Source organism: Triplophysa rosa, linkage group LG8, assembly GCF_024868665.1.
Source record: "Triplophysa rosa linkage group LG8, Trosa_1v2, whole genome shotgun sequence".
NCBI lineage: Eukaryota > Metazoa > Chordata > Actinopteri > Cypriniformes > Nemacheilidae > Triplophysa > Triplophysa rosa.
The window spans coordinates 25679755-25696741 of NC_079897.1; the positions used below are offsets into that span (position 1 = coordinate 25679755).

The window sequence follows — 16987 nt, forward strand, 5'->3', positions numbered from 1 at the left end:
TTGCTCTATGTCTCGTTCAATAAAAAAGAAAAGTTTCACATAGACAGCGATGGAAAACAAATAAAAACAGTTGTTTTCAAGATGTTTCTTCTGAGATAAATGCCAAGAAAACCTTAGTGTAGATAAATGTGAGATCTCAATGCAAGTGAGCTTAAATTTGCAATTTAGTCACAACAAAGCCAACATTTCTTTACCAAATGTATCCAAAACCAGATTATTCAAGCTATACAATCTACATGAATTTTATATTTACTTTAAAAATGGTCTCAGTTGTATCAACTTCTGCTAAGCAATTGTAGGAGAAAAATCACAGGATACTTAAATGAAATACAGCCGAGAACTCCAAACTCTTGGGCTATGAAACAGCAACCTCGAGCAATCCACTTTTCTTTTGGGAAAAACTCACCCATTTTCTTAGATTAGCACGTTTTCATATCTTTGGACACGTTGTTGAGTTCTAAGTTATGTTTCATTTAGGTATCAACTTTGTCTTTGATGTTTCTGCTCAAATTTCTCCTAAAAGAAAAGGGCAGAAACACCCACAGACATTTGGTGACAGAGTAAAAGCACAGAGCTTCACAATAATGTGGAACTCAGATACTTTGGTCTTGAGAGCATTGAGAAATGCTTGAGTCAATCTTGACCACTCTGACTTTTGATCCCAGTTCAAGACACTGTTGAGACCTTTTTTTTTTTTTAACTTTGGAGACACGTGAGATTACCAGGGTCTGTTTCCGAAAGAGAAGCAAAAGTCACCATTTGCTTTCCATGTTGCTGTCTGTGCGAAACAACTGAGATATTTAAGAGATATCATTTGCAATTTAGCTTTCCTACGGGTCATGATTGCCAGTGGTAGTTCAAAGCATTCAATCTGGTGAAGGGAAACTTGCAAAATCTCCTAAACGCTCCACCCCTACGGCTCCAAGGAAAGAGTCACTGATGGAGTGCAAACCTGTCTTCCTCTTTGCCGATGTTTCTGCTCAGGCCCGACATATCTGCAAAGCATTTGTGCAACAAGATAGGATCTCTCTCTCTCTCTCTCTCACACACACACACTCAGGGTATAATGATAAACAGCTGGTGCTTAAGTGATTTCAGAGCCTGTTTTTATATACACTATCAGCTCCACATAATCCAGCATTCTGGGCTCTTGGAAGAGCCCGAGAGCCCGAGAAAAGAGAACCTAGCGTCTTTGAATAGCTGCTGTGTGTCATCCTCCAAATCGTTTCCAGTGACCCCACGATTTCTTCTCACACTATCCCTGATAGAACATCCCATTATGACTGAAAGACACAGACGGCTTAGCGAAGATGACAGAAAAAGAGTAATTTAAGGAGGGGGGTCAAATGCGAAACTGGATTACAAAGTCATGACTGAGACTGCGATCACATCAAAGTAGACTTTGCGCTGAGATTTTATGGAACGTGACAATATGAAGTTTTGTTCTGGGAGACGGTCTCTCAGAAAGAAATCCAGATTAGCAGGCCACATATCAGTGTCACTTAAAATCAAATTTCAACCAGCACAGGGAACGGTTGGAGAGCACAGTATCACAAAACACGATCCTTCTCCCTGCTCTACAACTTATGACGTACATAAAGCTAGGTTGTAATGACTTGAGGCACTTTTCCGTGCACTTTGATGGCTGCTTGTGAAAAGAGTTCTATAACGGTAAGCAGACACGATTAATATATCCAGTTTATGGTAAATGAGGCGTTTCAAGCAACGTTGTTTTGAAATTTCGGAATAAAATTGGCAGACAAAGCTGTCTCGAGGTTGTTGAGTGAGAACGAAGAGGATTTTCGTAAGGGCGTCTGTACTTTGTCTGGGTTATTAGCAATGTAGGTCTTGACACATTGCTCGGAGGTTTCTAGCCTGTCTGTCAGAAGTTTGGCTCAAACAATCCAAAGAGTTAGAGTTCTGTTTTCATAAAAAGCATTTGGCCAACACCTCATGCTTTTCACTTAACCTCAAAGGTCCAAAACGTCTCAGGCCTGGCTCAAATGTTAAAATAAGATTATAAAATACAGGGGAAGAAGGGAAGAAGAAGAATTCTGTTTTCCTAGTTTCGTAATGTTGTATCTAGTAGATGTGCCTCCCGAGCCTCTTCAGTTAAGAGACCACAATATTTTTCAGCTGTTTGTACTGTATATCAAAGAGTCAACCAAATGCTTAAAGCAATGCTGTGTTTTCGTCTTATAGCATCCGCACACCTGCTCCACAATGCACTGTATATACACGGAGGTGTTTTGTGAATAAGTGGGGATTGGTAGATGCTTACTGGAGCACATGTTGATTTCTGTCCCTCTCATGCCGTAGAAGCCTGACGGACAGGAGTGAAGACACTCGCCGTACTGCCGCATCCTCTCCCTCCTCAGGAACAAGAAGAGCTTGGGCTGGCAGTTCATACACCCGTTATCCTTGGAACACACCGAGCAGCCCTTACAGATGGGGTAAGTTCCATAGCTAGCTGCAAGACACAAAAGAGACCGATTTGACCAACTAACAACAGCAAACAATGCTGAACAGACACAAGTAGTATATGGATTTGAACCATTAGACATAGGCAGAACATAAACAGACACACTTTAGAAGTCCCACTGGAGTAATCTGAGGTTAGATGCCAAATCATCCTAGACTGTTTTTTTGTCAAAAATACAGTTCCAAATGGATATGGATCAATGATCAATGGATCAATGACTATATTTTTAACCTAAATAAATGTTCCCGTTATTTTCTCTGCTTCTCTGCTTCTCTGCTTCTCTTCCCACGAGACCCGTTTTTGTCCCTCTTTAAATCAGTTTGGCTTTACACCGTAAACAGAAACTCACCATGTCACTCATTACTTAAGTTCCTAAAGACAGACTACTCATTCAAAAAGAAAAGTGCATACCAAAAACATACGTACATTTTGGAAATGTAATGTTTTGAGCATAATTCATTAGTCAATGAACAACACTTTAATGTGCTTATACATAAGTTATGTATCTAGCTGAGGAAGAATAAAAAAAGACATGTTACTGTGATGTCAAAGCCGAGTACTAAGAAGGCCCAAAACATCACTGAAATATAGAAATAAGCAGATGATAAGACTATCCATATTATAATCTACTTCATGAATACACAAGTGTAGCTTAATAATGATAAAATGCGGATCTTGCGGATAGATGAGTGGGGGGGATGTGTTATCCAGCCAATTTACTGTTTATTCGCTATGCAAAATATTGTCGACACCTAAAATCTGAGATTTGGCACTGAATAGATTTTAAACACATGCTCACGTTCAAGAGTTCATATTTGCAGCCCTATTTCACGGCCACCGTATTGGATGTAACGATATCACCCATTCGTTTGTCTATGTGTGGTCTATCTCCTCTTTATTCTGTCTGGTTGTAACCACTACACCACACGACATGAGCAGAGGAAGCTCGCAGTGTTCAGTCGAACACTTATCCATGCGTTGCTATACGGTAGACTTGTCAAAGACATTTTTATTGGTACATAAAAGTTTCACTGGCTTAAGAAACTGTCATGACGGTGACTTTATCTCACCATGACATTCTTACAGAGGAAACCATTCTGAATGTAACGGTACAGTGATGTGATTCAAATCTCAACTCCTGTATGTAGAGTTCAGACAGTCGTTGAAAGCCTAAAACCGCATCGACTCCGAGCCGGATCGTGTTGCTGGTAGAAAACAAAGGAGCCAGTAACGACCATACCGTTCCACAATAAAGGTCTCTTAATGTAAGTTGCTTAGCATTCCCTTTACAGGAAAATGTCCTTGGGCGCACACAATAGCAGCAAACCAGAGACATTTCTATTGATTTGAGCCAAGTTTTAAATATCACAAACAGAGATACGGTAACAGACGTAACTGGGCGACCCACCACAATGCTTTATAAAATATCATGCAAGAAATTGTGGAAGACAAGAGACGCAGATCTTGCACTGAAGTGCATTTCCGTGACCACATTTTGTTCAGTCTGAAAGAATAATTGAGTACACACCATTTAAAAGGGCATGTTTACATTACTTCATAAAAACGTTGCTCTTTCGTGTTATAAATCAAAAAGATGGAGCAATGATTGATTGTGGTAGTCTGCGCGAACAAAACCTTGTCCTTCTATCTCCTTTCCTGTCTCCTATCCCTTTGAAAAGCTCAGCGCTGTCAAATTCTAGATATTGCATAACTGATAAAAACAAAACTAATGTAGTTTCAAAGTAAATGAAATTTCCGTAAGTATCCCGCTGATAAAGACAATGTCTCCGTCAAGAAGGAATATTTAACCATTTATCATTTTTGACAAAGGTCTATCAATTGGCCGTTTGTATTGTTAAAAAAAATCATTTTTGTGTATTACGTTTCATGTTCCGTGATCTCAGTATTCATGAGGAAATGATGTGGACACGTTTTTCCCCAACCACATGCATATAGACATATGGTATACAGTTTGAATATGTTTATAGAAACCTGACATTCACCGTAAATTGGTAAAAAATCTCCTTCGCTCAGCCCACACACTTCAGGCCTGATTGCGATCTTAGTGAAGAGAACGGCGGAAACCAGGACTGGCGTGAGGTTGGAACTTCAAAAAGCTGAAAACTATAAGAGCATTTTCCCTACTAAATTTCCCTAATTGATGGTGGTATGGCAATATCATCTTAATCATCTTAATATCAACATCTTTCTTAATCATATGGGTGTTATTTATTTTATCTGTCAGAGCTTTTTAGCAAAACGGTGCTAAATTATTTCTTAACTGCTGCTGTCAACATGAGCACGAAAATTACCCATAAAGGACTGCATTGGTCCATCGATCAACCAAACAGTGCCGTGCAAGATTTAACCCACTGGCAGAAATCTACGACCTTGGACACCAAAGATTTTATTGACTGAAATATCTTTTAAAGGGTAATCAATGCAGAGCCTAATGGTGTATGTTGTCTTAACTATGTACAACAGTTATTGTCTATAATGTCATGTTACATTATATAACCAAAGGTATAAATACAGACACAATTCATCACTAACATTTTTATTTTAATGCGTTGAAACAAGATATCAAGATACATTTTAAACAGGGACACTCTTTGCACGTGTGCGGCTTCGCTTGCGTTTTGTTTTGCTTGTTATCAACTTCTTGACATGACATTCACGGCACACTGATGGGACCCCAGTCTCACTGGACGTATAATTATAAATGGAAAGAGGAAGGGAGACAGCACAGCCGACAGCTGGACAGATTTGCCTCATTTGAGATTTTTGGAACAGCAGCATGTCTGAGGACGGCTTTCCCAGCTCCGACCACAGGCATGTCAAAAAGGAGGCTGGGATTTTGTGTGTCTAGGGCAGAGGTGTCCAAGAGCCACTCTAGTGGGCCCACCGCGTCCACATTTTACGGAAAGCGTTTCACCGCCAGCTGATTTATACCTGGAGCTATGACTGGAGACTTCCATTCCCAGTCGTTTTTTCGTCAGTTCATCGTGGGGATCAAATTCAAGCTCTTAACCAGAATTATGATGGCTTTTCAATAGCTCTGTCAAATTTGGCCTTCAATATTAAACAGACACTGAGTCGAATGAGAAATGTGCCTCAATGAAACCTAATTCACATTCTGCATTAGACTTAGACACTTAGAACTTAAAACTTGCATCTTATTCATTCAGAAATTTGCCCATGTCTAAACATAAAAGTCCGTCGAAGAAAAACTGAAAGAACTGACTGGCTTTCATACATGCATCTCTGGCTATGTTTTTAAGTCACTCAAGAATGCTAATTAGCCAAGTGTGTCGGTTTGGCAGAATTTCCAGTTCTACATAAATTACAGTGGATAAACCTTATTTGGCTGCTAAGCGTCTTTTTTGTTCCAAGACTCATATCAGTGTGAGTTTTAAACTTTACCATAAGTCTGTCATGTTAACCTGCTGGAGAGTAACTTACGATGGCAAGCGAGTGTGGCGGAACTAAAGAAAAGTTATTTCTCGTCAGCTTTTCAAAAGGAAACTGCAGAACGCATTTCTTGTTTTCCCTCCACTTTAACTTGACAAAAATCCCTTCCTTAAAGTCAACACAAAATCTAAACGTACCCCGTTTACTTTTTCATTCACATTCCCTATTGTGCACAATTGGTGCACATAATTCCAAAAACACACCTGGCTCCATTCTGGTATAGATTTCCGACTCTTCAATCGAATCATTTCCACGTTACAGATTTTAAATGAATTGCAAATGCAATTTAATGTGTCCGCTGTCCAACTTTTAAAACTGTTCCTACGGCCCTTCCTGACTTCGGACAACCTGTGCGACTCTCTTTGAACTCTTCTTTCCCATAACAAAGTGAAACCGTTTACACTGAGAACGCGGGACAAATGTTTCACCAAACCACAATATGCAAGTCCTTTCTTTCATCATGCATTAAACGATCCATCTACAACCTAAACAATTGTATTTACAAAGACCCTGGCCTTTTTGAACATCTGTGCTAAAGACACAAGGACTTGAAATCACTGCAGGCTGACCAGAAGACGAGACAATGTCTGCAAATCGTCTAGAGCGTGACAACAGAATGGCTCGGTCATAGGTCTCTGAAGCTTCCACTTCCATCAGCCAAGAATAAGGCCACTTGGGGAATACAAAAGTGTGGATACTATTGGATTAGAGGTAAATATCTAGATTTGCTTGAAAAGCCAAACTGAGACTTATTTCTCTTTTGAAGATCTTATTATGTTCTTCGCTTGTTTTCATACCTTTCCATAATTCTTTCAATCTTTCCAGTTTTGGAATTGATAACTTCTGAGGCAAAGGTGGCATTTACTTTTCCCCTCATCTATAGTCAGCACATTCCTCTAGATGTCACCTCTCAAGAACGTCAGATGCAGATGATGTGGAAGACGAGGGCAGATGTGGAAACTGTGGAGATTTGAAATATTTGATATTCTACAAGAAAAACTAAAAAAGCATACTGTCTGGTGACGCATCATAGACGTCATTTACGGTCTTGTGTTTTTAGTGTTGCATTTCTCAGACGTGTATGCATTGTGAGTGTGAAGGTGTCCTGATGCAACCCAATTTCTCATTCAGTGTGGACAGAACACTTGTTGGTTACTGGAGTATATGCAAACATTCTGTAGACGTTTGTGAAAGTCCAGCAATATTCGATGCTAGTTTTACTCTGTCCAACAACTGCGAGGAGACTGTGGTTCATTCAGGTAAACGCAATTTCTTGTTTTTTTCATTCATGCGAATCGCAAGCTCATAACACAAGATATGATGGCATGTTTGGAACGGGTTGCCTCATTCAGCTTTGGCTACATTTGTTTTGAATCCTGATCAACAGTAATTATAGAGTGAGTGAGATCCAACCGAAAAAACCATCTAAGGTACATTTAAAGACTCACAAACAACCGTGACGTTCATTGCCCTGGGCCACCAAATCTGGGAAGAGAGAGCAAAAACCCTGACATAAACACACACAAATACCTATGACATCACATGGTGACATCATCCCTATTTTTACAATCTCAATGATACCATAAGATAAATCAAAATTCAAAGCCATATAAAGTTAAAATTGCAACCAAAAACGACGTCTAGACATGATGCTGATGTCGAAGCATGCTATCCACAACAATGAAGCTAATTTAATGTATTTTTGTGATAACTGAAGAATACAACCAAGTACACACATTCACAGTACAGTGCAAAAGTTTTAGGCACTTGTAAAAAAAATACAAACAATAGTAGTTTATATTTAACAATGAACATTCAAATAGAGATTTGGCGTGACCACCACGTGCATAATGTTCACTGAAAAAATAACTATTCATATGTTTATGTTTAAAAGCTTTTCCAGTTTTTGCACAATACTGTATGTATAGGCCTATATACCAAAACCAATATAAGTTCTGAAAAGAAAGAAAACTGCATGTTTGACCTGTTAATAAGAAATCAGAACCTATAAAATGGATAGGTACCTCCCACGAGCTTCCTAAAAGCCTCCACTTTTATGAGGGCAAATGCCACTATATCAAAGATTTTTTGTACACATATTTGGCACAGACCCAGACTACTTAATTTAGAGAGTCATGCCATATTGTACAGGATCATTAAAAGTACTGCATATTTAGCTTGCAGAATATGTTTGCTTCTAGGATCTTCCCTAGGCGTAAAAGAATTTTGGAAAAACTTGCCTACGTTCAAAAATCACTGGCAGGAATCTGGGAAAACAAACTGGGAGTCACCTCCACGCAGTAAAACTTTCAGAGCACCCACTAAAAGTGTGCCAGCCCCATGAGAGCTCCACATCGTTCCACGTGGTTAAAGACAGTACATGGAAAACTCCATCCAACTGCCCACATGTGGCACATTTCGCCTTCACTCTTCATGGATATGGAAGTCACACTTTGCTAAAGATTAATAAACCAGAGCCGTAGTGCCGTGGGATGGCAGGGGTACATTTTTCTCCAAAGGCACATTTCTTATCCAATGTATTGTAGCAGAAAATATGCTGGACCTCACCTCTGACTACTTGACAGCTGGAAACAGTCACGATTTGGGGATTCATGTTTTTTCCCCTCCGCTTCAGACTTTAACAGATTGTACTGTATGCATATGTTTACAATTTAGGGCTATCCCATTACTTATAATGATTCTACACCGTGTGCCTGAGCAAACACATTTGTTTTGCTGCAATGGCTTATTAGCTTAGCGAGTGTGTTCCTGTGATACAGGCCCGCAAGACATGGCAAGCATCGACAGAGATGGAATCTTTGCGATTGAATTGGTGAGCTTGTTAAATAAACATATCCTCTAAGCTTGGGCAGCTGGTGGTGGTGTCAATGTTTGCTTGCAGTGGGATTAGATGAGCCGGGGGGCTAACCTGCTGACGTGTATGCTAATAGCTTGGCATGGCCTTTCAATCTTTAGAGATAATATGCGCAAATGAACTGATTAGGTCATAATCAAAGGCCACTAATTTACAGTCACACACTTAAATTAGACAGTGACTAATACAAACTCTGTAGGCTTAGATTGTCTCCGAATACATACTTTAAAAGTAGCAGATAGACATACAATATTCTGTTTTAGTGCTTCAATAACAACTTGCAGTGCTACAATGTGAAGCAATTTTGGCTATTTATAATTTGACAATTTAAAGAGTACATAACTAGGGATTTTTAACGTCCTAATTTGGTTTATGGAGTGTCCAACAACAAGTTTATGTACTGTACATAGGTGTAAAAACATACTGTGGGGTTATATAAAAAAGGGCAAAATCGTGTCTGAGAACACAAATCAATAGATTCTAAATTTCATGACTATGTCACGAATTACATTGAGACTGGGTTGTTGCTTATGTAGTTTATAAATATCTGTTTATTTCACTGATAGTGTAATAGCTTTAAATATATAAATATCTTTCATGTAAGTCTACCCTAAGCATTTCAAAACCGTCCTCAGATTATTCAAGCAATGAAAAGTATTTCGACTAAGAGGTCAAGTAGCACTTTGCATGTTACGCTATGCATGTCGTTAACACAAGAAAAGGGTTTTATGTGCAGACCATAGAGAACAAGAGGGCGCATGTGCCATAAAGTACAAAACCAGTGTGTCATGATGGGCTATGTGTAAGAATATATGTTTTATGTTTCTACGCAGCTTACTTTTTTAGGATGAAACTTGGAAGTTCTTGACTTTTTCCACTTGTGAATTCTTTTCGCAAGTCTTTAGAGACAGAGGGGTGCGGGGAGAAAATGCAGAGGAAAAATTTATTGCTCTTTCACAGCTCAGTTATGTTTCATATGGGCATCAACTTTCTCATAAAATTAAAAAAATCTGCTAAAAAAAGACATGCGTATAATTCCATAATTAATGTGGATAGCATTTATTGACTAAAGTAGTTTACTTTGATTGTTTTGGCAAATCTGAGCACAGTTTGACACCCTGTCTACACCAGACACGATGCAAAGCATCAACTCATAATAGAACCCATTATAATCCAAAAATGTGTCCACATTGGATGCTGTGCGATGAGATGCAACAAATGCCTTGTTCTTAATGGGTTTGTCGTGTCGCGTTGCTCGCATCTGGTGTAGACAGGGTGTGAGACCATTGAAAATGGTCAAAGTGTTTTTCTCAGAAGAAAAATCTGAAACTAGGGATTAATACAAAAGTCTCCATTTGCTCTTTGTGTGATCTTAGCACTATCTAGGAGGAACAATAGAAAGCGCAGAAATTCAAGAGGTGGTGGAGCGGGTGGGAGGTGGAACAGCTAAAATTAGCACACCTGTTGGTAATTTATCACACATAAACCTCACACCTCATTTTCACACCTGTGGCACGATGGGCTCTGAACGCCGCGTTCAGTAACACATGCTGTTCTTAAGAAGCGAGCGGCGGGTTCCCCGCTTGGAGGAACAACGTCACAGCTAGTGATCAGAGGACCAGCATGCCTGGGATTTTTTCACACCATTGAGCCTCACATGGCCCTCTTTTCCCGGCTGCCACCATCATATACAAACTACAATCCCAATGCAACGCAACAGAAACTTAAGATGATTATATCCAAATTACTATTATTCGCACAGGACGTAGAACTTGTTTAGGACCGCTTATGTGCTAAATATTCATTCTGAAGGTTAGGAGGTTCAAATTCCTAAACATACTACATGGGTTTGTATGCAGTCAAGCCTGCACTCTACGCCTTCCTGGGGAACATGAAAGCTATTAACCCTTTAACAAGACCTCTAGTCCACCTCCTTGGATAAACCCTTCCCTACCAGGCTAGATCAGAAGTGATCCATAGGGTCAAAAGTGGAGAGCACCACAGGGGTGGCATTCTGAGGACCTCATATGGTCCCAACCACTGAGGGGGAGACTTCAAAGCTTGAAGCCCAAGACTGAAACCTTAACTCCACAAATAACCTCTGCAGTTATACGAGACCGACAAAAACTTTGCCAAACTTGCAGAGCTAATTAAGAAACAGCCTTCAACAGGATACCACAGAACCGTGCCATCAGCGTAAGGTTGAACCAAAAAGAAAAAAGTTCCACTGTTGTGGTTTTCTTCCGCACGTGGGTGGCACGACGTATTACATGTGCGTGTATTGTTACAAACCGGTCAGATCCTTGTGAAAATCTGGCAAGCGAGGACATGCAAGAGCACTTCCAGATACAAATTAACACCAAGGCTGGGGTTTTATGTAATAGTTGCTCATCTCATCTGCTCCCTAGGGCAGGGCTTACACTAAAAGAGCTTTGTAATAATCATTCAGCATCAACCTCTTCTTCCTCTTACCAACACAGACCTGTCTGCTGACAAAAACATCTTCCATGCATGTCCCCCAAACTCCCATAAACATGCGAGTCAGACGTTCTTTTTCGCTTGTAGACTAAAGACACCAAACATGCACATGTTTATCACAGACTGCAAGTGTCCATCCCCAAAGCCATTAAATCGTGATCATGCACACTACTCGTGACCTCTGCCCGCTGTTACCTTCAAAGTACCTTCCTCTCACTGTGACAGATGTTTATAGGAGAAGACAGTGTGCTTCTGAGGTCTGGCTTTGGTTCAAATAAAATTCAGCCAAGATGTAATACAAGTGGATAACTGAGAGAGAGGGAAGGAAAACGTAAAAATGTAAAATAGATGGATGTCCCCCAGAACCTAAAACTTTCTACCGTTTCCTCTTCTGCAGGCCGAGCAAACATTTATCTACCTCTAAGGCCAGCAGGTATTTAGCAAAGAGCAACAGAAAAGGCAGGGACCAAAAATAGAGCCATACTAAAGTAGTACAATATTGAAACACACCGCAATTGAAATCCTCTGTGACAAAACATGTTATGAAACCTAAGAGTCTGAGGAATGCATTTCAAGGCTTCGTGCAAATTAAAATTAGAACTCAAGCTTGTGAATTTCCCCAAATTATGCGCAACAGGGCTTTTCTACTCGGTTCTGTTTCCTACTTGGGTGGCACAATTCCAGACTACAATACTGCAGTGTACATGACCAAGAGTTGAGTACTGCATACTAAACCATGATGTCATGAGTAGGGCCTACACATCTTTCTTAAACGCTTCATTCCTCCTCAGACTCCACGCTCACAGGAGTTGCCAGACACTTACAGGAGTGTAATGGAAAGCATAACAGTTTATCTGATCATTTAAACGTTTGCAAATACGTTGCGTTTCAGAGGTTGCGTCCTCTGGAGGTGGCATTTACGGGCCATATTGCTGTCTCGTTAAATAACCGTAATAAAATTGTATATTTCTCCTCGTAAGTTGTAAAATAATATAGTAATTCTTTCTAAGTTCGCAACGTCGTTTGTTTGCTGCAATATGCAGTGATTGTCGCCAACCGGCAACCGAGCTGTGGAAATACACTAGTGGGTAAATCATCAGTGGGCGGGGTCACACGGACCAAAACAAAAACAGACATTTCAGAGTGGAATAACTGGTTAAAGCATTGATTTTTGTACAAACCAATATATTATGAACTTAGCATGTTTTCTAAATGTCTACAAACATATTAAGGTATATTGTTTTGATTTAATACAGAAAATTATAACATACAGTACAGCTCCTTTAAGGGTACATTTTCCGACATTGAGATTTTTTACAGCACCTGAAAGCTGAAAAAAAAAATTCTATTGATGTAGGTTTGTTTGGATAAGACCATATTTGGCCGAGATACAACTATTTAAAAATCTGGAATCTGTGGGTGCAAAAAACAAAATATTGAGAAAATTGCCTTTGAAGTTGTTAATCAGAGGCACTGTAGCAGGCCAGCCACTCACAAAAATAGTCTTTATATATTTACGATAGGAAATTTACTAAATATCTTTATGAAACATGATCTTTACTTAATATCCTACTGATTTTTGGCATTAAGCAAAAATCGATAATTTTTTGCCGATTACTAAGAATGTTCCCGTGCTATAAGACGTTTTTGTGGTGCAGGGTCACATTTATGTATCATCCTCTTGTCATTTCAAACCTGTACTATTTTCTTTCTTCTGCAGAACACAAAAAAGGATATTTTGTAAAAAAAAACAGTTGGTCCCATTGACTTCCAATGGTTTTGTGTCCATACAATAGAAGTCAATAGGGACCAACAGTTTTTGGTTACCAACATTTTTTACAAATATCTTTTGTGTTTTGCGGAAAATTCTGAGAAGTTTAAAATGACCACAGGGCGAGTAAACGATGACCGAATTCTCATTTTGAAGGTGAACTATTCCTTTAAGGCTAATTCCAGGGTTTATTTTATGATAATGACCATTATGTGGCTCCTTGAATTTGATTGGCCAAATGTGTCACTTTCGTCTCAATGTCACACATTGTGTTCGTTTCTCTTGAATTTGGAGTCCTTTTCACCCTGGGTTAATTCTGCAGTAATGATCGCCTGACACTACATTATTCCTTTTAATAAAAAGACCCTTTTCTTTTGGGGAACATGAGTCCTTTAGTCTGTGAGAGAGAACTTATTAACCATGTTAGTCAAGGCATGATAATGAAGTTAATTTAGCGTTTTAAACTCCTAGCCGTAACAAATTCATAACGTTGAAACAGATCTTCTGAATAATGAATGACCCTTTGCCATTGCAAAGAGCACTCTTCTTCTTATATAATAGAGAACAGAATGTCTTGAACTTTTGTTTTGTTGTTGCAATAAGCGAAAATTGTGCATGATTGGTGACTTGGAATACACTAATGAATACTCTTCATCGTTCACACACAAACATACTGTACCAGCAGAGCTGACACTTACTTTCTCATCTGAATGTGTATACGCCATTGGTGACCCCTTCACGTCTAAAGTGCATGTTGAATCATCACAGAGAGAAACAGGCAATGGAGGGAAGAGACAAAGCAAGACAATGAGCTCAGGACCAGGGCACTATAATGACTACCATGCCTGGCCTTGATTAAAACCACACCAGGGCTTCTGCTTCCACAGGCAGGCACAGCCAGGGTGGTTGCCCTCCTCTCCAAGCTGTTAGAAGGTCCACACGCCCTCGACCCAGACCCAATGACCCAAGACGCACTCCACCTCCATCAGGTGGACAAATTACAAGCAAAAAAATCAAGCTTTATTGCCTCTGACCGACTCACTTCCGCACAGCGCTGAATGCAAGGCGTGTGGAGGGTTGGTTTGATGTGGTGTGGATGCGTAATTAGAGGTCCTATCAAGCACAAGAGAACCGAGGAGCCTGTCCATCTGTCGGGTGTTAGAGAGACAGGGAGAGGAAATGGCAACCCAATGCTTCCCCATGTTGTTATTCCAGCGATTTGTGTAGGCACAGATGTCTATCAGAGACAGGGCTCTAAATGCACCTCGTGATTTGGTTTTAATTTTGGATGCATATCAATTTTGGACAGCAGAATAGGTGTGAATATTTTGCAATATTAACAATAAATGACTACGTTCACAGAGATGCAAAAAGCACCTGTTAGTCTCGTTTTAAAAGCTAAACACAATTTAATTTACACTGTAAATCAAAGTAACAAGTGTACTGAATAACCGTGAAAATAAACCACAAAGATTGTACGGATGACTAAAAGCTCATTTTCGGGATTTACACTTGCAGTCTGTCATCCAAATATGCTCTAGCGCTAGAGTTAAAAATAAAAATGCGTTTCTGCCGCTGTCTAGCGGCAACGACGTAAACAAACGTTATGAGGCCCAAACTTAACTTCCGGAAGACCTCCGCAAAGAATCAATGACTGTTGAGTAGTTTTAATTTAATTGAATACAATTACTATACAGTAAAATATTTATCTAAATTAATGTTAACTAAATAGATGTGTGTAAAATGTTTTCTCTGAACACCAAAAGAACTAGAATAGGCGAGTATATTATGTTCATGAAGTGCTCTATAAAAGCAACTTTGTCATTATTAATTTAATTTAATAAAATTAAATTATTACCATAAAACCTTATTCTGAACTTTTACGGATCGATCTAAAATCATTTGAGAAGAAATCGCGATACACAGGTGAATCGATTTCCCTCCACCCCCGGAGACCTCGGGAGCTCAAGTTACAGGACCTCGCGGATCGATTCGGACTAGGTAGGAGGGCGGGTCGCTCAGAGATGGATGCTTTTGAAACCAGCAAACATAAATGTAGGACAGAATAAACGCTGGCAAGGGCTGGGAACACTGAGAACCTCCTCCAGGCAATTTGATTTCTCTAACCCTTCCAAAGCACTTTCAACCACCAATTAAATTCTTCAAAATGTCCAGCACACTCAACTGACACTCCATTAGCCTGTCTGTGCTCTCTGGTCCTTTCTCATATAGCTAGTGAAAAGTGGGAGGGGTAGGGGGTTCATATAGAAGCGTATGACACAGAAGACCAGCAGAGTTGATTTATATTCGGTTGCTTGATATCTAGCATAGCGAAACTACGACCTTGAGACGCACGTTGTTTGGGTAACTACTTTAAACTTGATACAGCATCCTAAAGAATTACGTGTGCACAATGCTTGAAAAATAGTACAGCAGTGAAGCAAAGACATCCATCTGACCACATGTAAATAAACCAACCAGCACAGACTAAATCCAAGCAAAATGTCCCGTTTAAACGCCCTTTGTATGGATTATGAAAAATCTTGCATTTTTAAACAATTCTTCTGCATCATTGTTTTATCCTCACCTCTTGGAAACAGGTCCTACAGTCGAATTTTTTTAGCTTAATAAACTCAAGAGAATCGAAACGATATTACATGGCTTTATAAGAACAGCATTAGGGCATAGTTACTTTAGAGCGCTGGCTGTTGAGGAAATAACAGAGGTGAAGGTTCATTTGAACAACATACTGAACCCTTTGTCTGCACACCGGTTTCAATCGCCATTGGGAAACACAAAGCATATTATAAGACTTATAAGACATTTCACGTTTCCGAAAATGAACTTTTACAGTGTGGTAAAACACGACGTGAGAGCAAACCATCTGGTTGGCGTTTAGTTTTGCCAGCACGAGAATCCTCCGATGACATTGATTAAGCTGGGTGGCGAGGACCCCCTTGCGTACGCCACATACATAAAAAAAAAAACGCATAATGGTTACTTCTCTACAAGGTATGAATGTGCGGAACGTGTTAGACAAAATGCTCCTCAATAAACGGTTCATCTCAGCGACAAGAGAAAAGCATTCGTCCAAATAGCAAAAGTGTCATGTTTAAATGAATTCGAGCTAACGGACTTTATTGGTCGGGGGAGGGGGGGGTGTGGACTCTGGCTTTTGTGGCAAAGGAAAACAAACAGATGCAGTCTGCAGAGGACTATGTGAAACCAGAGGAATTCGGCCAAGCCTGAGGTCACTCAACTGTCTTGGTTTTGTGACGCAGCAGAGTGGCAGAGCAGTGATGAACAGATGGGCAATTTAAAGAATCAGAGCGTTTTTATGTAAAGCATCTTGCACAGCAACACACACACACACACACACCTAATGTGTATCTTAATTGTTGCCAAATAAGTCCATGTGTTTATGAAGCAAGTAGATAGGACCCCTAATTTTTTAAATTAGACTTGAAGAAGAGAGAGAGAGAGAGAGAGAGAGAGAGAGAGAGAGAGAGAGAGAGAGAGAGAGAGAGAGAGAGAGAGAGAGACCGATATTTGTTACGCAGGACAGCAAGAGATTTAATCCTTATCAGGTGATGCACCTCTCATCTCTTCAAATATGCTAACCACCCCTCCATTTCTCCAGCACCCCGAGTTCAAGCTCTTCTACACGTTCTAACACTAATGACATTCTCACGCACACTCACTGTTCAAAGATTATGCCACAGACTGCAATGCAGTGGAGAAACGCAACAAGTACTCAACAGTCAACAGTTGGCAACCGCTGCCCAACAAATCCGAAGCCACTGGAACAAAAAAACATCAAAGAAACCGTAATGAATTGGATGAGACAGCTATAGCGGGACACACTGCTTTTCTTGATGAAACGAGCATCGCTTCCATTATTGATTAGAAA

The 16987-nt window shown here is 39.9% G+C and overlaps 1 protein-coding gene across 1 annotated transcript in view; it reads right to left on the minus strand.

Annotated features, from left to right (window-relative positions):
• rspo2 (R-spondin 2) overlaps positions 1 to 16987 on the minus strand; it is a 46455-nt gene that overhangs the window by 24539 nt on the left and 4929 nt on the right. The window contains exon 3 of the mRNA XM_057340716.1: positions 2282 to 2470. Coding sequence (XP_057196699.1) covers positions 2282 to 2470 — 189 coding nt within the window. The remainder of the gene's footprint in view (positions 1 to 2281; positions 2471 to 16987) is intronic.